Source organism: Bidens hawaiensis, unplaced genomic scaffold (genome assembly GCF_021521415.1).
Source record: "Bidens hawaiensis isolate Kalapana, Puna unplaced genomic scaffold, B.hawaiensis_p1.1 tig00012634_1, whole genome shotgun sequence".
In the NCBI taxonomy this organism is placed as follows: domain Eukaryota; kingdom Viridiplantae; phylum Streptophyta; class Magnoliopsida; order Asterales; family Asteraceae; genus Bidens; species Bidens hawaiensis.
The window spans coordinates 288,275-312,278 of NW_027492040.1; the positions used below are offsets into that span (position 1 = coordinate 288,275).

At 40.8% G+C, this 24,004-nt stretch overlaps 1 protein-coding gene across 3 annotated transcripts; it reads left to right on the top strand.

The window, feature by feature from the left end:
• Nucleotides 1–779: 779 nt before the first annotated feature.
• LOC143541650 (transcription initiation factor TFIID subunit 15-like) lies at nucleotides 780–3,527 on the top strand. 3 transcript variants are annotated; one of them, XM_077034416.1, is made up of 7 exons: nucleotides 780–1,686; nucleotides 1,808–2,148; nucleotides 2,269–2,469; nucleotides 2,568–2,651; nucleotides 2,751–2,829; nucleotides 2,893–3,019; nucleotides 3,116–3,527. In XM_077034416.1, exons 1-7 carry the CDS (start codon nucleotides 1,567–1,569, stop codon nucleotides 3,316–3,318), a joined length of 1,155 nt encoding a protein of 384 aa, XP_076890531.1. In that variant the 5' UTR covers nucleotides 780–1,566; the 3' UTR covers nucleotides 3,319–3,527. The 3 variants fall into 3 exon arrangements, with proteins under 3 accessions (XP_076890531.1, XP_076890530.1, XP_076890532.1); XM_077034415.1 differs by having other exon boundaries at nucleotides 784–1,686; nucleotides 2,751–2,832; XM_077034417.1 differs by having other exon boundaries at nucleotides 785–1,703; nucleotides 2,751–2,832.
• The last annotated feature ends 20,477 nt before the right edge of the window (nucleotides 3,528–24,004 follow it).

Here is a 24,004-nt window from a genome sequence, read left to right on the forward strand (position 1 = left end):
GATCTCGCCGTTCGGTAATCATTCAATCTCTTTCTTCTCCCTCCTTCACATCTTATCTTACTGCTTTCATTTCCACTGTCAATATAATATATCTATCCTCATCATAACCAAAACAAAACTAAATTATTAGGGTTTTAAACTATATGTTATATGATGTATTATCATTCCTAGCTGCTTAAATTACTCTACCTATCTATCAAATGCTGCTAATTACTTGAGGGACTAAGTAGATCATTCTTGCTTATGTTTTCTCGTTGCATTGTAATTAATATTGATAAGGTAGTCGATATAAACCGAGGTATAGTTAGACATTGTACAACAGATAAACAGAGACAACTGAGTTATGTTTAATAGTAGGGGGTTTTGACTTATATTTTCTCTATCAAAGATATATTGAGAGTTTTTGAGTTAAACTAAAATCAATGTAATTTTACTTTTAATTATGCTTTGAGAAGTTCCATTTTGTACCAGATTTGAACTTAAAGACGATCCTTTTGATCCTCAACTTATGACTTTGTAACTAGAAAAGGTTTACAATCATCTTTTTTTTTGGCTGCTAACATTTTTTTTGCCATCAATGAGGATTATTTTATGCATCATAGGGACAAAAAATGAATGTTTATAATGTGTTATTTAGTTTCATATTTGCGACGTCTTTTCTTGCTCATGTAGTACTTTTGGTAGCCTAGAATCTGTAACATGCTTTGTTTAAACATTAGTGTTGTAGTAATTAGTGCATGTAAAGCCATAAGAGTCATGCTTGTTTTTATGAAAATTGTTCATGTGAAACTACTCTTTATAAGCAAAAGTATGTTTTTCAAGTTACATTAGAATCTTTGACATGTTGAACCTTTATTTTTACAATTATTAAATTGTATGTTTCTAAAATCGGAAGAATCCAAGTTTGAGCTAATGATCTGTATCCCAGTTTCCCTAAGCTGTATTGTATATTTTAAAATTTTATTAATATGAAAACTGAACTTTCCAAGGAATTGAGGACTCCCCGTTTCACTTTGAAAGATGGAGTTGAGATGGTTATAAGACATATGCTTTATATATATGTACACCATCATGATGTAACTCTATATAAGTGATCAAAGTGACCTGTATTTAAAGTGTATCTCTAAAATCTTTATGATGTTTACTTGGTGATGGATGACGGCAAGGTTAAAAGTGTTATGTGAATGATGGAGTAGAGATGGTTATAAGTGACCAAATATGAAAGATGCTGAAAGTTGTCATTTAATCTTGATTTCTCTCTTAATGTTTGCATATTACATTGATTTTTATGTTATTGTAATGTCCAAAATCTGGATTCATAAAACAGATCCAAATTGAACAGCACAATTTAATGAATATGGCTATCAATATTGGAAGAGCAGTCATTCGACTCTAACCATGATTGAGTTCAAGTGTGTTAACAAGTTTTCTTGTTTCAACTTTGAGGCCTAAGATAGATTCACAAGATTACACTGGTGCATTTTAGTAGAAAGTTAATTACTTCTACTTTTCTACCCTTTGTAGTGCTTGATGTTGGTTATTTAGTTTGGGATTTTCGTGAACACAATGGCAAACTATTCAGCAAAAGGAGCACCTTTGAATGGATCTGTGTATGTTTGTAATTTGCCACCTGGAACAGATGAAGATATGTTAGCTGAATACTTTGGAACAATTGGCTTGCTAAAGGTATGGGTTCTAAAAAGGTATTTCTTTACCTGCATGATCGTTTCATTTTTATTGCATGATAGTCTTATTTATTATTTTATTTTTCTGTTATATAACTCTTGGTTATTTTTCTACAATATAGAAAGATAAAAGAACCGGAAAACCAAAGATATGGCTGTATCATGACAAAGTAACAAACGAACCTAAAGGAGATGCTACAGTGACATATGAGGATCCATATGCTGCGCAGGCTGCTGTAGAATGGTTTAACAATAAGGAGTTTCACGGGAATATTATTGAAGTTCTCATGGCACAGTCAAAAAATTCACACAATCCGGTAGCACCATTAGATGACTCTAGTTTGGTCAATGATGTGGAACCTGATGAAAGTGGGGCCCGAGGTAGAGGTCATGGTGATGCTTCTGGAAACGTTGCACCGAAAGCATGGCAACAAGATGGTGACTGGGCGTGTCCGAATACAAGGTCTGTGATATGACATTGGTGAGCAGCTCATTCTTGCTAATTGATGTATATGTTGATGCATTTATTATGTTATTAGTTAAGTTTGTTTATTGTTATGTTACGATGATGTTTTAATAACAGTTGTACGAATGTGAACTTTGCATTTCGTGGTGTATGCAACCGTTGTGGAAGTGCTAGACCTGCTGGTGCATCTGGTGGTGGCGCAGGCGGTGGTGGCAGGGGTAGGGGGCGTGGTGGTGGTCCTGATTCTGGCGGCGGTCGAGGTGGGGGCGGTGGTCCTACTGGGGGTCTTTTTGGTCCTAATGATTGGTCTTGTCCAATGTAAGTACATAATTAGTTAACATTTTTTTTCAATTATGGTAAATTTACAACTACATAAACACAGTTTTTGACTTTTAATGCTTCAACGGTTTCTTCAGGTGTGCTAACATCAACTGGGCAAAACGATTAAAATGCAACATCTGCAACACTAATAAACCTAGTGTTAGTGAAGGCCGCGTGAGGTATTTCAAATTATCTCAAAAACATTTTTTTATGCATCAAATCTTTAGTGTGAAATGCGTTTTGTATCAAATAATAACATACGTGAGTTGTGTATGTAGAGGAGGACGTGCTGGTGGATACAAAGAACTTGATGAAGAAGAGTTAGAGGAAACAAAGAGGCGTAGGCGGGAAGCTGAAGAAGTGAGATTTTTTTTATTTATATTTTTTTATCACTTGTTAAATTTTACCATGCAATTTCAGGATGATGGTGAAATGTATGATGAATTTGGAAACTTGAAGAAGAAGTTTCGTGTGAAAGCACAACAAGCTGAAGTTGGTCAAGTGTTACCTGGAACCGGGCGTGCAGGATGGGAGGTTGAGGAACTTGGTACTGCTTTATTTTATTGAATTATTGTATTAAAATTATTCAATTACTATTTGATAAACGTAAAAAAATTAGTAATTTAACCTTTTCTTTTTTCAGGGATGAGCGAGAGAGAGAAGAGAGAAAGAAGCCGAGACAGAAGGGATGAGAGAGAAAGCAGCAAGAATAGGAGGAGGAGCAGAAGCCGGGAAAGGGAGCGGGATAGGGGCCGGGAGAGAGAGCGGGATCGGGATTACAGTTACGATAGGGACAGAGAGTATGGTCGGGAGAGGGAGCGTGATCGTCACAGGTATCATCATTAGTTAATCTATAAAACTTGTGGTGTTTAAGATTTTTGGGACAACAGTTTCTTGTGGGTTCTTTGCATTTGCTTTGTGAAGTATTTGTATCCTGTCACTGTTTCTTTTTGCAAACTTGAATTATTTTGATGGTATGTTATCTCAGTTAATTTTGTAATTCTACCAATTTGGTAACCTTTATGACCATTAAGGTTAACTGGTTGGATTATTTTAATCTTTTAAACTTTGTAATATTTTCAATTTTGATTGGGATAGGTGTGTTAGTGACTTAGTGATAGCCGATTATCTAGAGGTGCACAAATCGGGTTCAACTGGAAAACCCGAACCGGTTCGAAACCGGTTTTTTCACACCGGGTTGTAAAATGGCACCGGTTCGGTTCCCAACCCGAACCGATGCCCAGATATGCTAACTTTTAAGAACCGGGTAGGGTATGAACCGGAACCGGTTTTTACGTAAAAACCGGTTCCACCGGTTTTTTTTGAAATTTAAATATCATAGCCGTTAGGAACCGGTTCCAACGGCTATATAGCCGTTTTTGACCGTTGGAACCGGTTTTTTAACTATAAATAGGTTATTTTTTTACTCTAAATAGCAAGGTTTGTTTGTGTACTTGTTAAACCACTTCCAAAACTATAAAACACACTCCAAACCACAATTAACCTAAAACCGACAACAAATGGCAACTAATGATGACGTTGTTATGGTGATCGAAACAACAAGATGCCCCGATGTTTGGGTTCATTATGATTTGTGTCTCATGACCGACTCACATGAGTTGGCACGTTGCAAATATTGCTCGAAGTTTCTTAAAGCAAGGTCCAACTCGACATTACGAAAACATACGAATAAGTATTGTCGAGAGAAAAGAAGTTTGGAAGCTAAAAAAACGGAAGTGGGAGAGTCGTCCGGCTCTACAACCCAAAAATAAGTATTCCCGGATTAAAACGACGGACTTTGTTTTTTATGTTTTAGTTGTTATGTTTAGTATCGTTTATGTTTTAATAATGTTTGTAATAGTTATTTTTTAAATAAATAAAATGTTCGTCGTTATTAAAAAAGTAACAAAAATTAATCATGAGTAACAAAAGTAATTATAATAAAACAAATCAAAACTAAATATTAGTTGAACAAGTTACAAATAATTTTACCAAAACAAATAATTACAACTCTTCTTCGTCTTCATTCTCGTCTTCACCCTCGTCTTCGTTATCGGAAGAAACCCCGTCCTCCGCCTCCTCATCATGAATATGACGCTCTATTGGTATTTCGTCTTCAAAGTTCGCCTTGTGTTGTACACAATCCACCGCATCCAAATGGTCCTTTAGGCAAATGCAAACCTCTAGAGACTCGGGAGTTAGTTTTGTTCTTCGCATAGATAACACCCTCCCACCAAGAGAAAAAACCGATTCAGAAGCAACCGTTGAGGCTTGTACGGCAAGCAAATCACGAGCCATGGCGGATAGAATGGGAAATTCGTTTTGTTTACCTTTCCACCAAGCCAACAAATCAATATTGCGAATTTCGTCGACCGTTGCGCCCTCAACATAGTTTGCTCCACTATATCGACCAAGTTCGCTACTTGGTGTGTTTCCTCTTTGCCTCTTAGATGCCGATTCACGAATCCCATTCATCAAGTTTATAAGTGGGTCATTGCACGGCCTACTAGTTGTTGTTTTTTTCACAAAAGACGATCTCGTGCTTGAACCATACATTTGAAAATAATGGTCATAAAGGTCTTGAAGGTTTTTGTTGAACTTGTCCTTCGCTTCCGTCGACAACTTCGGGTCAATCTCGTGCATACCTAAGTTGTCGAATATTTTCTCAATCGTTGTTTCAACCCCATTAACATTCCAATAGGGGTTTAATGCGGCGGCACAAGTAAAGACCGGCGGTATGTTTTCAAAATATTTTATGAACTTTTCTTTCATCACCGCAACAATATTTTCGAAGAGTTTGTTCTTCTTCGCAAAGCTCTTAAAAACACAAGACATATAGTACAATTCTTGCAAAACCCAACAACTAGTAGGGTAATAGACTCCCGATAATTTTGTTGTTGACTTTTTGAACACGTCAAGATACTCCAACAAATAACCGACTTGGACCCAAACACTTTCCGGAAACATATCGGCCTCGCGTTCTTCAACAAGATTGTTATGAAAAGCTTGTAAAATTTGGCGTTGGGCAAAAGCACACTTTAACATATGACAAGTTGAGTTCCAACGGGTTGGAACATCCCAATTCGGCCCCAAATACTTTCTTTCAACCGACTTGCAATATTTCTTATATTCAAGATGTCTTCTTTTACCACTTTTGAAGACATCTTGTAACATAAGTCTAAAGTATTTTAAATCATCACAAATGTTTTCATTGTCAAGACCTATTTGAACAACCAAGTTGATGATATGTGCAACACATCGGACATGAAAAAAATCCCCGAAACAAGGTGGTGAATATTTAATGATAAATTTTTCAGCCGCCTTAGTATTGTTTGAAGCGTTGTCAAACGAAATCGAAAATATTTTATTTCTCAAGTTGTAAGTCGTTATAACTTCATCAAGTAATTCAAACAATTTTTCGGCGATATGTGGGAACGGGAAGTTTTCAAAAGCGATGGTGCGTTTCATCAATTGCCATGTCACCGGATCAACCCAATGAGCGGTGACACATATGTATGATTCGGGCAACCCGTGTGGTGCCGACCAAACATCGGTAGTTAAACTAACCATGCCTTCTAAAGAATGAAAAGACTCGATTAACTCTTTTTTAGCACACTCCCACAACCTGATACAATGACGTCTTAAGGTAGTACGACTTATATGTGTGTATCTCGGTTGTAGAGTTTCGCGAATTAACGACGTCAACTCCGGGTCATCAAAGTGGTTAAACGGCAAACCTCGTTGAATAACGAACTTTGCCATTCTATCTTGAACTTGAGACGTGTTGTAACGAAATAGTGTACCATCTTTACCCAAATCAATTTGATCGATCGCGCCAATCCCTTTCAACGCCTTGCAATATGGCTTCTCGATGTGCTTTCTCAAAGTAGAGTTGGAATCGTGCTTTAATATTGAACCACATAGTTTGCAACAAGCCTTTTGATAACCTTCGTCATCCACAATCAAATCCCAATTCTTCCATATGTCTTGGTTGCGGTTATGGTTGACTACCGTAACAACCCTTGGGTCCTCCGTAACAGGAACGGGGGCAACAAAAAGACTCTTCTTAGCCTTCTTGTTAGTTTTTTTGATGGGTGCCATAATAATATTTAGTTGGATGGTCGGGTAACGGAACGGGTTTGCTAAAGGAGTAGTATTTTAGTTTGTTTTTGACTTTTGTGGTGAAATTAGTGGTGGAAAACAAGTTATATATAGGTTTGGGCATCAAAAACCGGTTCCAACGGCTATATTACCGTTGGAACCGGTTCCAATGGATCTATTGTCTCTCGAAAACCGGTTCCAACGGCTATATTACCGTTGGAACCGGTTCCAACGGCTAATTGGTGGCTAAAAAACCGGTTCCAACGGCTACTTTGACTTTTGTTTGACTCTTCAAAAAAAACCCGCCGGAACCGGTTTTTCCGAGTACGAACCGAGCCGGTTACAATTAAGAACCGGGTAGGAACCGGGTTTGAACTGATACCAACATACAAATATGAGAATCGGGTACGATTTTCGGGTACAAAAATACCCAAACCGGGTATTGTACCAACCGGGTTGGAACTGGAACCGGTTCCGGTTCGGTTCCACCAGTTAGGTTCCGGAACCGGTTTTTTTGTGCACGTCTACGATTATCTGAAACATACCCGTTTACCCTTACTATCCAATAAACGAACATGTAATTTTTAAAAACTAACAAGCGTCTTTGTTGATGGAGAATGACCATTGGGTACTGGATAGTAGACGTGCACAAAAAAAACCGGTTCCGGAACCTAACCGGTGGAATCGAACCGGAACCGGTTCCAGTTCCTACCCGGTTGGTCCAATACCCGGTTTGGGTATTTTTATACCCAAAAATCGTACCCGGTTCTCCTATTTGTATGTCCCCATCGGTTCCAACCCGGTTCCTACCCAGTTCTTAATTGTAACCGGTTCGGTTTGTACCCGAAAAAACCGGTTCCGGCGGGTTTTTTTTGAAGAGTCAAACAAAAGTCAAACTAGCCGTTGGAACCGGTTCCAACGGTAATATAGCCGTTGGAACCGGTTTTTGAGACACCAAATAGCCGTTGTAACCGGTTCCAACGGTAATATAGCCGTTGGAACCAGTTTTTGAGAGACAATAGAGCCGTTGTAACCGGTTCCAACGGTAATATAGCTGTTGGAACCGGTTTTTGATGCCCGAAACCTATATATATCTTGTTTTCCACCACTTGTAGCACCACCAAACTCAAAAACAAACTAAAATACTACTCCTTTAGCAAACCCGTTCCGTTACCCGACCATCCAACTAAATATTATTATGGCACCCATCAAAAAAACTAACAAGAAGGCTAAGAAGAGTGTTTTTGTTGCCCTCGTTCCTGTTACGGAGGACCCAAGGGTTGTTACGGTAGTCAACCATAACCGCAACGAAGACATATGGAAGAATTGGGATTTGATTGTGGATGACGAAGGTTATCAAAAGGCTCGTTGCAAACTATGTGGTTCAATATTAAAGCACGATTCCAACTCTACTTTGAGAAAGCACATCGAGAAGCCATATTGCAAACATTATTAAAACATAAACGATACTAAACATAACAACTAAAACTTAAAAAACAAAGTCCGTCGTTTTAATCCGGGAATACTTATTTTTGGGTTGTAGAGCCGGACGACTCTCCCACTTCCGTTTTTTTAGCATCCAAACTTCTTTTCTCTCGACAATACTTATTCGTATGTTTTCGTAATGTCGAGTTGGACCATGTTTTAAGAAACTTCGAGCAATATTTGCAATGTGCCATCTCATGTGAGTTGGTCATCAGACACAAATCGTAATGAACCCAAACATCGGGGCATCTTGTTGTTTCGATCACCATAACAACGTCATCGTTAATTGTCATTTGTTGTCGGTTTAAGGTTAATTGTGGTTTGGAGTGTGTTTTATAGTTTTGGAAGGGGTTTAACAAGTACACAAACAAACCTTGCTATTTAGAGTAAAAAAATAACCTATTTATAGTTAAAAAACCGGTTCCAACGGTCAAAAACGGCTATATAGCCGTTGGAACCGGTTCCTAACGGCTATAATATTTGAATTTCAAAAAAAACCGGTTGAACCGGTTTTTATGTAAAAACCGGTCCCGGTTCATACCCTACCGGGTTCCTAAAAGTTAGCATATCTGGGCATCGGTTCGGGTCGGGAACCGAACCGGTTCTTGACTGGAACCGGTGCCATTTTACAACCCGGTGTGAAAAAACCGGTTCCGAACCGGTTCGGGTTTTCCAGGTGAACCCGATTTGTGCACGTCTACTGGATAGGCATGAGTTATGCTTGGTAATCAGATATGAGAATTTTAATAAAACTTGTAAAATGCTCCTTGCATCCAATGACTAGTTTAGCACAATGGGTTAGTTGGACAATAACATGTTTTGACTGTTTGACTGTAAACTGATTCGGGTTTGTAACCGATATTCTAAAACTGGTTAACCGGTATTTGCATCTACAGTAGTAAGGCACCTCCAAACTGGTTTGTGAACTTAAACTGGTTTCGAACTGAACTGATACGGTTTGGCGGAAACCGGCTAGGTATCGAATTTGATGGTCAGTATAGAATAGGTCTTCACATTGCACATGAATACAACTTTTCATTTGATGTATTGAAAATGAAGGCTAAACTTGCAATCTAAATTTAGGGCTTGTTTTGAATATTTTAGTAAGAAAATTGTGAAATGAACTGGAATTAAAACATATAAAATGATTTAAGAATTTGAAGTAAACTGAAAAACTTAGTTTAACAAAATATTAATATTTGATTCGTAAAACAGTATAAGCAATTAAAAATGTTACATATTAAAAATAGTATAAGTAATTTATAATAAATATAGTATAAGTAATTAAAAATGTTATATTAAAACTGTTACAATTCATCATTATATTTTTGTTTGAAGTATTCATTATATTATACGAACGTGAAGTATTTCTTCTACTCTTTCGGTTATCTCTGTTTTTGTTTGAATTGGGGCGATATATTAATAAATATAAAATGAAAAAGAGCACTAGTGAGAAGCTATACAACAGTACAAAAGTAAATGATAATACTTACCTAAAATTGAAACTACTTCAAACAAATTTTACAAAGCTAACTGATTACTCCAATCAAGAGTGTTGAATATCTATGTATGATTTGAATAAGATTTCAATTCAATCAAATTTTACAAACCAAACCGGTGTGATTTTTTTTTTAATTAGACTTTTGTCTTTTGTATATGCGTAGCTTCAAAACCAACAGTCTCATTTATGTCACAGCGTTGGTCGGCATAAAACACCAGTAAGATTTTGCTTTGTCTAGAGGAAATGCTACAAGTACAACATCGGTGGCTGGCCTTTTTATTTTCTCTTAATAAAATCCTCGATTTTATAATAATAATAATAATAATAATAAATAGTGTTCTATCAGATATTTTAACATCTGACGATGGTTTTTTCAGTCACGCCATTTTTTATTTATCTTTTTTCGGATTTTGGTGCATTTAACATTCGGTGGCCCTCTCCTCCTACTATTTGTTTTTCTTATTATAAACCAATATATAAATCTAATTCCTTAATACTTTTCTTCAATAAACAATCATATATTCTCTTATTCTTTATAGTTCAAACTTGTATCCATTTCTAATTACTCTTATCAACTGAGTGTGAGTCATCGTCCTGTTTGCGGTGCGCACATATAATGTATATGTGTGAACCACTGAACTTTCGGGTGGGCAAAAGTAAAATTGCACTAATTTTGACGTTATTTTACTAATCTCGTGAAAATAACGTTAAAAGTGACGGAATGTTAATCAGGCATTATGTGGTGGCACTGATAGCCGAAAGACAATGGTACATGCACCAATCAGCCGGTGTCCGGATGGTTGAGTGTTATGTGCCTTATGTCCAAGGCTTGATGCAAAACTACTATCGAGCCGGGGGTCTCACCGGAAGCAACCTCTCTATCCCTGTGGGGTAGAGGTAAGACTGTCTACATCTTACCCTCCTCAGACCCTACCATAACTTTGCTGTTGGTGGGATATACTAAGTACGATGATTATGATGATGAACTGAGTGTGAGCCAATGTAACACTTGGGCTTAGCCCGAATGAAATCCAACTGATATATATGTCTATATCTATATCTATATATAATACATCAAATAAGGACAAATTAAGACACTCATTTTTAAGTAATTTACAACACTTAAAGTATGAGATACATATGTTAGTAAGAGTAAACATGTATTTTAAACACAATTTATTCAACTTACAAGTTTGGTCACTCATCTTTAACCATATTATGTTTTAAATTTAACTTGTAAACTAACTTCCCACCCATGATTTTTAAACGACTATAGCCTTTTCATACGTTAATATTTTTATAAACAAATTGCACCATAAAAGCGAGCATTTTATTCTCTTTAATTTGGATATGATATTGTTGTAATTTTTTTTTCATTTTAAATAAATTAATGTGTTACGCAGGGGTGTTCAGTGTCGATTTTGATGGTTTTTAAGTTAAAATTGTGAGTACAACCGTTAATACTGATTTTTTGTCATCCAAAACCAAACTCAACCATTGAAAGTTGAAACCGAATCATTACTAACGGCCTGGTTCCAGTTTGGTTTCACAGTTTAAAATTTAATAATAAATTTAGTTTAAAATAATTAATAATTTAAATGTACCATCAATTTTAACTAGAAACCAACATAATATGATACTTGAGATGATCATAAATAAAAAATGATAATTTTAGCCACATAAATGGTAAATATTAATGGAAGATCTAGGACGTGAAATAATAACAACAAATATTACAAAAGGAATCATATTGCAATTAGGTTAATTTACAGTCTTTTCTGGTTTCATATGGCCGGTTGCCGACATAAACCGCAAACCAACCGTTCACTACGTTTTGAAAATTTTGAAGCCGACCAACAACTCGAAAGTAAAAAAGAAAAAAGAAAAAGAAGTCAAACCAATGACCGATTTAAGCGATTTCAAGGTTTTAACCGAACCATAAACACTTATATTTGTACGTGATTAACATGTTAAAACACCCGCTGCATCGCGCGGGCACCCGTCTAGCATAATATATAAGTGATGAACAAATTAAGACGATAAAAATTAAAAGTTTTACAACTTATAATGCATATAGTATATTTTTAAGTAGGAATAGATTTGTCTTTTACATACATATCACTCATGTTCATTTGAGTTGTATAAAAATAATTATAAGTTTAGTATCTCAGCTTTACTTAATTTTTGTATATTTAAGAATTAGTTACAACTTTAATCCTTCTTGATTACCTATTTATTACTCTAACTTAATTCTTTTTGGTTTTCTTCATATATGTTTTACAAAAATATGGTTAACAAAAATCCGATCATACCTATTTAAACAAGCTTATTTTTGTCAACGTTTCAATATTATTTTTTTTCAAAACATATCGACGGTTTAAATTGTACAAGTCATTAATGCATGAATGTTTAAGTTTCTTAAAGGACAAATGTTTATTGTCTAATGTTTTCTTATAATTACATATATAACCCTTTATCTTTTTAATTTGTTATAATTCAAAATTTAAGTAATACATACAACTTTGATCCCTCTAGTTTATCCAAATATTACTCAACTTTAATTATTTTTTCCTTTTTATATGTTTTGTATTATAAAAATGTGATTAAAAGTATTCAAGTTATATAAATATTTAAATAATTAAGCGAACGTGAGTCAAGCTCAATATGAAGTTCGAATCTAGCTAGAGTTAGCCTTGGCTTGACGTGCTAACAACCTTTAAGTACTGTCTCCCGCTACATCGTGTGACCACCTGACTAGTAGTCTAATATGACTAATTCCCCAACTTATTATATCAAGTGGGGAGACCTGCTTCTCCATTTGTAAAAACTCTCTCTTTTCTTTCTCTATTGTTCCTTACTACTTCACCATCTCTCGAGATGCTCTATATGCATACATATATACAATTATACACACATGCACATTTAGTCTACGCTTATTGACTTAACAATCAAAAAACGGTCTTGAGACCATGGTCTCTAACTATATTAAAATATCTATAAATTGATAATATTGAGATCGAAATATTTTATTAATTTAGCAAGATATTATATCGATAAATTAATAAATTATTAATTTAAAAAGTTGACTTATATTTGTGAGAACTCTCAAACTAATGCATTGACCTTTAAAATGTCAATGTCAGTTCACTTTACCTATTTGAATAAAACAGAAACAATGACCTTCAAAATTTCCATTTACATTCACAAATTAATGAACTTGTCAAGTTCAATATACATAGATCTAGATTGATCACTATAAAATGTCTAATGATAAATTTTAAAAACACATCAACTATGGCTTCTAAACTAGAAGATGTTAAAACATCAACGATGACCAATCAACAACGAAAACTATCATGCGACTATAAGAGATTCATTTTAGAATAGATTTGAAGATGAACTCAATATAAATTTGAAGTTCACAAAAAAACAAGTGACTATAGATTCATTTTTTTACTAGATAATTATAGAATTTAGTAATTATTAATTTATAGTTTCGCTGTGACCAATATATTTACATTTTACATTGGGATTTCAAAAAAATATTATTTAATTATTTTATCGATAGAGGTCTAATTTTGCACTACCAGACAAATTATTAATTTTATCGAGCTTATTAATTTATCAAGTATTTTATTATAGATATTATAATGCATTTTCATTCTATTAGCACCCAACGAGTTCACTGGTTTCTTTTCAATTCACTACGCTAAAAAGCCTAAAACCATATTAAGATGTCTTTAAAAAAGATTCGATATTTCTTTTGAAAATAACTTAATACATATCAATAGGAGTAATGATAATTAAAAAACAATAAAAACACAATGTGAACCTAAATTAGTTTTAGTATAATTAAATTATAATGGAAACAAATTGAATTATTTGGTCACTTTGGTACAATATTTCGAACAACACATTAGTACTTCTTTTATGGGCATGGTCATATCAATAATCAATTATACAATTAAAATTTAAAATATAGTATAAATTAAAAACTCTACAGCATTATCAATTAATAACAGCTGAGGACAAATGCTTATTAGTTGAATTATATACTTCAATCATTTTTCTTGAATTATATTAATGAACTAACTTAACTAAAATTGATAGTAAACGTTTAATAATCATGGCATGGCATGGCATATGATATCATTGATCAGTGACCAAATAAACAAATTGAAAATATGTGCAACTAAAAGATGCACTTCTATTGTTTTTAGGTTGTTTGTTTTTCTTTATGATTGGTTTAGGTGTTGGTGACTGGTGAGTACGTATTTTAGAATGTTTTTGGAATTATTGAGTCAATCATTTAACATTTCAAATGATACAAGTAGTACTAACATTGTATTTAGACAGGTAGTATTCATATGAATAGTTACTTTTTTAAATAACTATAATCCATATAATGGATATGTAAGTAGTGTTGTCGAATAAAGTAAGGGAGGAAAAAGAAGCAGAGTTTTCGGTAACATAATCACCTTAAGTTTTATGGTTAAACCAATATATACATGTATGTATACACATGTATTTACTTAAAATTGTTTTATATTAAACGACCATCTATTTATCAATATCAATTGAGCTTGGCAAACCGAGCGGGTAGGGTGATAGATCGAAATTGGTTCGGGTTAGACCATGCTCAAGTGTAATACATGTTTTAAGCAAAAAGAGTTTAGGACATGACAAGTCTTTTAAACCATTAACCAATAGAGTGAACTTATTATTGTGACTACATGGTGGGTTTTATGGAATTGTTTTTATGGTGACATGTGGAGGTGGCAACAGTGGCGAAATCTGGTATAGGTGAAGGTAGAGAACAGTTGTATTGGTGACATGCGGTTGTTGTGATGGAAATGATCATGGTGGTCGAGACGGAGACAATGGTGGTGGTTCAACATGTGGGTTTATGAGTTGTGCAAACTTATTTAAACATGTTTTAAGTTAACAAAATTTATAATAGTATTTGTTTTTACCCTGTACCTAATTAATTGAGTTAACACAAATAAACGCATATACAAACTTTCTTTTTACTTAAATCAACCTGAAGAGGTAAGTCCCAGCAAAGCCCAGTTGGACCCGCAAGACTCACCTAAAAGAGGGACGTCTGCGCAGAAACCAACTGGATCCGCAGGACCAACCATGCTCAGAGACGTGACGTCCTTACGCGCAGTACGCAAGCTGGTCCCGCAGGAAATGCCTCCCGATGGTGAAGGACTCCGCCTGTCCCCGCAGCCTCGGATACAAGCCATCAGGGAAGGCCACCCGCGCAGCAGGGCTACAAGCACAAGGCACTTAGCTCTCAATCACTCAGTGTCACCTGAAGGAATGAGCGAAGCCGGGAACTATCCCGCACAAGGGCGGGAGGAGGAATACTCCCGCCCAAATAAGCCAGTCCGTACGATACAGGAAGATCTTCTGTACTGTACCTGACGAGGTATGGGAAAAAGATCTGACTAAAGATACGACAGCTTATTGACAACAGTATGGCGAGCAGCATGCTCCTGCACTGTATGTCACTATTAGCCGCTGCCTACTCACCAACTACTGCCATACCACGTGCGTAGCCGTCAGTTGGTGGAACAGGAATAGTATACAGCAGGCCTGGTCGCTATCAGCCGCTACCTACCCACCAACTACCAGCAGGGCACGTGCGTAGGCTACTGTTGGTGGAACAAGAACACTGTTGCAGCCGGCCATACCTCTTTGGAAACCTACCTTCGGCTATAAATACCACAAAGGGTATGACCATCTCATCTTATCATATCTCATCTTATATCATCATAATATACCTGATATCTGCTCTAGCAATCTCTTAATATACTTTTATATTTAAAGAGCAATCTAGCCTGATTCTCACGCCGGAGGGTGGTCACAAGGAGGAACCCCCCCCCCCCCTTCTCAGTGACGAGCTCACGGTGTCTGTTTTGCAGGTTATCAGAAGAACCATCTTCCAAGGGTCTAACCCCTCGTGGGAAACAGCTATCTAACCCCCAGGTTACCAGTAATCTGCCCGGGGTCCGGTTAGTGTTTCTTCATTGGCGCCATCCGTGCATAAAGCTAAAACTTTATTCTCCAGTTTTTTCAAACTTTCTACAAAAGATGGTTAGAGAAATTCCGGTAACCACAACCCCAGCTACTGGGGTGAATACCGGTAACACAGTTTTTACAAACACTACCCCGGTTACCCAAGCCGGGACAAGTGAAGTAAATTTTACGAACACTACCCCAGTTACTCAAGCTGGGGCAAGTGCAGTAAATGATCGCCTACTGGGATCCACTGATACCCAGTTTGAGAAACGAAGACTCCCCCGCCAAACTCTCGATGAAGTTAAGGCATGGGCGGAGGCACGACAAAAGGAATTCCAGGCTGAGTTGGACGAACGCTTGCGTTCCATACAACAGGCCGACGAATTCGAATACTGGGAGGATGACTCGGAGGAATCCGACTCCGACGCGAACCCTCGCCATAGGGCAAAAGGGAAGCGTAAGGAAATGGAATCCCAACCGAAAAGGCATTTTGGACAAGCCTTCAAACCAAAAAGCACAGGTGGAAGTCCACGAGACTTCTCCAAAACGTTCAGACCAAACATTGCAAATGCAGGAACGTCCAAGTTTGCAAGGGACATTGCGGAAGCAATCGCCCCAAAGAGTGCCAAACAAATGCCTAACATAGGCACATATGACGGTATATCTGATCCAGACGATCATTTGAACAGGTTCATAGCGGGGGCAACCGTCAGCAATTGGACGGAACCCACCTGGTGCTACATGTTCCAAATGACGCTTGTTGGGGCTGCTAGAGCTTGGTTTGATCGTCTACCGGTCAACCACATCTACGACTGGGCAGACTTCCAGCAGAAGTTTAGCCAACACTTCAGCCAGCAACGGAAGTATACCGAGGAGCAATGGACAATCCTCAAATGCATACGAGAAGAAGATGAATCTCTGCCAAACTTCATCACTCGCTTCAACTCAAAGAAGCTAAGTTTGGGCAATATCAGCGAAGATCTTGTTCGCGCTGCCTTCATCCAGGGCGCGCATGACCCAGAGCTCATCCGCACCCTAACGGGTAAAGATGGCATGCCATCCACATGGGATGCCATCATGACAGCAGCAAAACGCTATGCGGAAACGGAGAAGCAACTGGGTAGAGATCTCCCCCAGAGCACAAACCTCTACACTCAGAAAACGAGAGAAGACAACGTCCTCACCGCCCGACTAAATAAAAAGCGGAAGCAAGGCATTTGGCAGTCAAGGGTAAACTTTGACACCTCATCCGGCTTGCAACATCGATTGGGCGGAAGGGATAATGCACAGCCGCACCGGAACTCCAGATGGACGCCACTCAGCAAAAGCGTCACTGAGATATTCGCCACTGAAGAGCTCCCGTGGCCAAAGCCTCCAATAATCCGACATCGTCACGATGCTGATCGGAGCAAATACTGTGACTTTCACAAGACAAAAGGCCACAACACTGAAGAATGCACAGACGTAAAGGACATGGTCGAAGCATTTGTCAGAGATGGGACGCTCGCGCACCTCGTGGCGCAATAAAGGCTGAGCAGGCGGGTGCGTATAGAACCTCAGCTGGGGAAAACACGAATAAAAGTTCCAGCTTCAATGTCGAGACTACATGCTGCGTAAAGAACGAGATCCCGAACCAGGTGCGTATCTGCTCGATGGCACTCCCATCCCAATATGGAAGGGAGCTCATTTACACAATTTGCATGTAAATCAATTCCAATTTGTAAAGAAAAGGCCAAGAGCCACTTCTAATGGAAATGATCCTCTTTAGAACATCGAAGCTGATGATTTTACATTTCTACTTTTCTGAACACTAATATGCCGGTTTTCACCGCATAATTACGTGAAGTCATTGCGTGGGAAGGCGGTCCTACCCGCACGAACCCAATAACGTGACAAACCTTCACGCAGGTCAGTTGAAGGGGAAAAAGTTCAGCACCCAAAAATGAAAGTGCCGGTCTATCCGCACCAATCATAACGAGGAAACTGAATAAAAACCTATCAACAACCGCGCGTCGAACGGTTAAACTATGCAATACTGGTGACAGCACACATTACGTGAAGTCGTTGCGTGGGAAGGCGGTCCTACCCGCACGAACCCAATAACGTGGCAAACCTTCACGCAGGTCAGTTGAAGGGGAAGAGTTCAATTATCCCATCAAATGAAAGTGCCGGTCTATCCGCATGAATCATTAAAGGAAACTGAACACTAACCTATTGACAACCGCGCGTCGAACGGTTCAAAACAATTCTTAAAAAGGATGAGGAAAACCTACACGCAGGTCAGATAAGGGTAAAGTTTTGCCATCCTACTAAGTGCAAGTGACGGTTCTACCCGCACAATCACGAAAGAGGAAGCAAAACTTCACACCTATTATCAACCACGTTCAAAGGTTAACTTATCCTCAAAGGATGAGGAAAACCTACACGCAGGTCAGATAAGGGTAAAGTTTTGCCATCCTACTAAGTGCAAGTGACGGTTCTACCCGCACAATCACGAAAGAGGAAGCAAAACTTCACACCTATTATCAACCACGTTCAAAGGTTAACTTATCCTCAAAGGATGAGGAAAACCTACACGCAGGTCAGATAAGGGTAAAGTTTTGCCATCCTACTAAGTGCAAGTGACGGTTCTACCCGCACAATCACGAAAGAGGAAGCAAAACTTCACACCTATTATCAACCACGTTCAAAGGTTAACTTATCCCCAAAAGATGAGGAAAACCTACACGCAGGTCAGATGAAGGCTAAAGTTTAGCCATCCTACTAAGTGCAAGTGACGGTTCTAACCGCACAATCACGAAAGAGGAAGCAAAACTTTAACCCATTATCAACCACGTTCAACAGGTTAACTTATTCTAAACACTTGGAAAATTGCTAATTTAAACTAAATATGCAAGTCATAAGTTTATAAAGCAAGGAACCCAAAGAAGAAAATAACAATCTTATACGCAAAAAGATTAATATTTCACAAATGAATTATTACAAGAATGGCCGGGTAACTACCCGCCTACGAAAAGAAAAATAAATACATCCGTACAAGACTATCCTAGCAATGGGAAGGGATCTTCGGGATCAAGCCTCAGGGCCACCTCCACTTGGACCTGCCCCATCAGAAGAACGGGGCGGTTCGAGGAAGGCTTTAAGGACGGCTAACCCATCATCAGCAGCAGCTACTTGGTTCACCTTCTCCACCACTGGATGCGGGAAGGCAGCATATTGATTTACTGCTTGGTCATATATGGCTTCAGTGTCAACATTGTACAAAGGGAAGTTGGAAGGCGGGAAGCCTTTCTCAACGAACCCTAGACCAAGCAGGAAGCCAGCCCGTTCCCCATCCTCGTGAGAAGCGTTGAGGGCTGCGCTCATAGCATCGTCGTAGGATGTCTCTGAGAAGACCCGATGCACAACCTACAAAGAAAATACAAGTGTCAAAACACCTTTTCTATGTACAAAGGAAAGCGTGAAGACGTAAAGCTAAAATACCTGAGGCAACGCTTCTCGAAGAAGCCATTCCTTGGCAACCAGGGCTTGGGTGCATGCGCGTTCGGCTTCGCTTTTATTGAGGTTGGCAAGTTGCACTTCCTTTGCAGCAGCCTCTTCAACGCCCTTAAGCTTCCGCTCTGTGTGGTCAAGCACGCCCCTCTGGTCCAGGATCTCTTGGAGCTTCTTGGCATCTTCCATGGCCAAGGCATCATGAGCACGTTGGAGAGCCTCTAATTGGGCCTTGAGCTCCTCGTTCTCCACGCGTAAAGGCTCAGCAACGGCCTCAGCCTTGGTGGCCCTCTCAGTCGCGTTCCTCGCAGTCTCCTTAGCCAGCCGAAGCTATTCGTTAACAGCTTGGGCAGCCTTGGAGCGGGCCTCGAGTCGCGCTTGAACTTCAACCTCGAGGGCCTTGAAGGCCTTCTCCTTCTCCGCAGCAGCTGCGGTCAATCGTTGGTTCTCCTCCCGAAGAGCACGCGCCTGAGATACGTCCTTGGCGCGAGCTGCTTTCAACTTGTCGTTTTCACGACAAAGCAGCTCGACGCGCGGCTGCATCCGGGCCTGGAGAACCCGAAGCTCATTGGTTAGCCTACCCTCCTGGTAGCTAGCCATGGCTTCCCCCAACGCACCATGAGGAGCAGCGTGGCGAGCCCAGTCCACGCACTCCACAGGGGTACGAAGGGTTGTTCCTCGGCGTATGTTCCATCGCGGAACATACACTTCATTGGAATCCGACACTGCAAAAAACAAAAAAGCAGTTAGGAAAAAGATGATAAAAAAATTAAGTGAAAAAGGGCCAAAGGAACCCTACGCACCTGTAGGGTCTATAACAGGCCGATAACCGCCGAACCCATCACCTGAACCCAAAGGAAACCCATCCAAAAGGTCAGGCAGATGGGAAGGTGGCAAAGACTGGCGAGTACTCCCATGCGTACCTGATGGGCCGGCCATCGGTGCCGGTGGCGGGGGCATGGTGGCAGCCGCCGCAGTCGCTGCCGCAGAATCCGCAGCAATCGTAACCGCCGGCTCGGTGAAGGACGCCGTAAAAATCGCACTCACGGCCGGCGAGGGCGTAAACTCGGCTGGAACAGTCGGCTCAGAGTGAGCAACTGAACCAGCGGGACCAGGCGCAGGCGCCTGGGTCGACGCCTCAGGTAGGCTGACCAAGCCTACCGTCATCGGCGGAGAGGTACTACTCGGTACTTCACCCTGGAATGCGTCAACATCCACGCCTGCACAAGAAGATAAGTGTTAATAAATTTATGAAGTACAAAGAGAAGAATGTTTGTACTTACGGGTTTTCTTGAGCCTGAACGTACGGAGGGGCGGGGACAAGCCCGATGGGGCCGGTCTCTTGACGCCGGTCACCGTCGTCGTCATTGGTTCTCCGGAGGTAACAGTCGTAGCCTCCGGAACAGTGGTCTTCTCACCACCGGGGTTCCCCGCCACCTCTTCACTATCTGACTCGGTGTCAGATAGAAGCACCGGATCAGCCGTGGAGGCCACCTTCTCCTTTCCTTTCCCTCCGGCAGCCTTCTTCTTCCGCACAAGGGGAGGACCATCTGCGGATTCCTCAGAAGAAGACAGGATGTAAGGAAATCCAGCAGCGGGTACAGCATTGAGGGGTTGAGGATAGAATATCGCCTTACCTGGCCGCGGGGTGGCTCAGGATCTCTTGGCCCGGCGGATAGACCTCCACAAACCGATCCGCCGTTTGCTCCAGGATGGGCAACTCATTCTCGTCTAAAGCACGAGTGCCCACCCGCACTGGACCGTCAGCTTCCCGCGGGTACAGGAGCGACTCCAAGTCATTCCCCTCTGAAAGAAAAGAAACAGTTAGAAGACAAACTAATATCAGCAAGAAAGACAAGACATACCATAAGGAATAGAGTTCAAACCGTATTCGAGAATGATGGGAAACCGGGACGCATCCTTCCATACCCGGCTCATCCCCAGCATCACCATCCCGGACTCCGCAAACCGGTAAACCGGAGATTGGACCCGGGATATCTTCGCGAACCATTCCGCTTCCTGGTAGCTGGAAGCGTGAAGGCTCGGAAGCGCTTGACCCTTCTTAAACTTCATGGCAATGGGGATGGCGCGGGCAGAGATGTAGAAGAACTCCCGCTTCCACGATCGGAGACTGCGCTCGGTCACGCAGATCTTCAAACCCTTAATACGGGTTGTCAGGGTGTACCACCCCTGGACGCACCTCCAAGTATAGAAGGTCATCAGGCGGTCCACATAGGGCTCAATACCCAGAATCCGGCACACCCACTCGAAGTGCCGGACCTTGGCAATCGCCATCGGATGCACCTCGGTCAGGTGCACACCGTGCCTCTCCAGGACACGGTACACAAACTTTGTCAATGGGAACCTAAGGTTCCCATAAACAAAGAATGCAGCATATACCCCGATCTTGCCACTGGGGGCATCGTACACAGTCTGGTGGGATTCAGGAAACTCAGGCTCAAGAGACTCAAGCATGAATTTCCTGACGATATACTGGTACTGATCGACAGGTAGAGCACACTGGCACTCGCCAGCAGTACTCCTATCGTCGGCTACAGCTTCAGCATCATGGGAAGACATTTTGCAGAAAGAAGAAAGTGATTTCGGGAAAATGCTTGCCTGAAAAGGGGAGTATTTGCCGGAAATCACTAAGAAGAAGAAGAAAGGTGAAAGTGTGGATTACAAAGAGGCCTCTCCCCCTTTATATACTAATCGCAATTAATGCGGTGAATTTAATGCGGAGGAGAGAGAAATCGAAGGTGCAATGAAACTATGACACGTGGCAAAAAGCAGGCTGGCAACAGCTGTTGACAGGACGTGTGCCAGTAATTTCGCGGCCACGCGCCCGAAAAATCGCGCCCACGCGCCTTAAAAAGCGTCTGGAATGACCATATAATGTCACGTCACCATAACTTCCTGCACGTCCTGACACAGTCAGAAGAAACTGTCGCACGACGTTTCAGAAGTTTGGACTGTTCCTATCTTTCCACCAACCTTTCGAATTTCAAAATTCAAAATTTAAAAAGTAAGCGGGAAAATACCCCCTTACCTTGGCGAACAAGTAACCGTAAGACGGATGCGGGTACAGTGTTAAGGCAAAACCCTTCACATACCTAGCACCCGCAGGGAATTGAAGCCAAGTACCTCGGCAACCAAGTAACTATAAGACGGGTGCGAGTACAGTGTTAAGGCAAAACCCTTCACATACCTAGCACCCGCAGGGAATTGAAGCCAAGAAAACCTTGGCGAACAAGTAACCGTAAGACGGATGCGGGTACAGTGTTAAGGCAAAACCCTTCACATACCTAGCACCCGCAGGGAATTGAAGCCAAGTACCTCGGCAACCAAGTAACTATAAGACGGGTGCGGGTACAGTGTACAGGCAAAACCCTTCACATACCTAGCACCCGCAGGGAATTGACGCCAGGAATACCTTGGAAGTAAAGTAACCGTAAGACGAGCGCAGGTACAGTGTTAAGGCAAAACCCTTCACATACCTAGCGCTCCGCTGGGAATTGAAACCAAGAAGGATCTTCTGGGCAATGCTTGCGGAAACGGAAATAACATCCCCGCATAGCGGGAACGTCGAGAACTACGTTGTTTGAAGCTCCAGGATGGAATTGGTGGTTTTAACATAATTGATCACTATGTTCAAAACTACCAAAACCTCATGGAGAATCCACACAAGTGGGACTCAACGCTCCTGACTTGCGAGGAGGTTACAGACCTGCCCGCATCATACCCAAAGACCAAGCAGGAAACTCGGGCATTTCTGCAAGTGACAAGGACTTCCGCGGGAAGAATCCCCATGGAAAACCTTAGAAAAACCCTTTTCAAAACCCTCTGCTTAAGTCCAAAAGTTCACCTCACTTTATTAAACACTCATGAGAAGAACATTGGACTGGGGGACTTGAAGAGGTAAGTCCCAGCAAAGCCCAGTTGGACCCGCAAGACTCACCTAAAAGAGGGACGTCTGCGCAGAAACCAACTGGATCCGCAGGACCAACCATGCTCAGAGACGTGACGTCCTTACGCGCAGTACGCAAGCTGGTCCCGCAGGAAATGCCTCCCGATGGTGAAGGACTCCGCCTGTCCCCGCAGCCTCGGATACAAGCCATCAGGGAAGGCCACCCGCGCAGCAGGGCTACACGCACAAGGCACTTAGCTCTCAATCACTCAGTGTCACCTGAAGGAATGAGCGAAGCCGGGAACTATCCCGCACAAGGGCGGGAGGAGGAATACTCCCGCCCAAATAAGCCAGTCCGTACGATACAGGAAGATCTTCTGTACTGTACCTGACGAGGTATGGGAAAAAGATCTGACTAAAGATACGACAGCTTATTGACAACAGTATGGCGAGCAGCATGCTCCTGCACTGTATGTCACTATTAGCCGCTGCCTACTCACCAACTACTGCCATACCACGTGCGTAGCCGTCAGTTGGTGGAACAGGAATAGTATACAGCAGGCCTGGTCGCTATCAGCCGCTACCTACCCACCAACTACCAGCAGGGCACGTGCGTAGGCTACTGTTGGTGGAACAGGAACACTGTTGCAGCCGGCCATACCTCTTTGGAAACCTACCTTCGGCTATAAATACCACAAAGGGTATGACCATCTCATCTTATCATATCTCATCTTATATCATCATAATATACCTGATATCTGCTCTAGCAATCTCTTAATATACTTTTATATTTAAAGAGCAATCTAGCCTGATTCTCACGCCGGAGGGTGGTCACAAGGAGGAACCCCCCCCCCCCCTTCTCAGTGACGAGCTCACGGTGTCTGTTTTGCAGGTTATCAGAAGAACCATCTTCCAAGGGTCTAACCCCTCGTGGGAAACAGCTATCTAACCCCCAGGTTACCAGTAATCTGCCCGGGGTCCGGTTAGTGTTTCTTCACAACCTAGCACTCATTTTAATA

Excerpts from the sequence above, each read along its gene's own strand:
- LOC143541650 (XM_077034415.1), top strand. The coding sequence starts at position 1,567 with ATGGCAAACTATTCAGCAAAAGGAGCACCTTTGAATGGATCTGTGTAT. Across the intron at positions 2,470-2,567 it reads AATGATTGGTCTTGTCCAAT|GTGTGCTAACATCAACTGGG; the intron begins GTAAGTACATAA and ends CGGTTTCTTCAG. Across the intron at positions 2,652-2,750 it reads GTTAGTGAAGGCCGCGTGAG|AGGAGGACGTGCTGGTGGAT; the intron begins GTATTTCAAATT and ends TTGTGTATGTAG.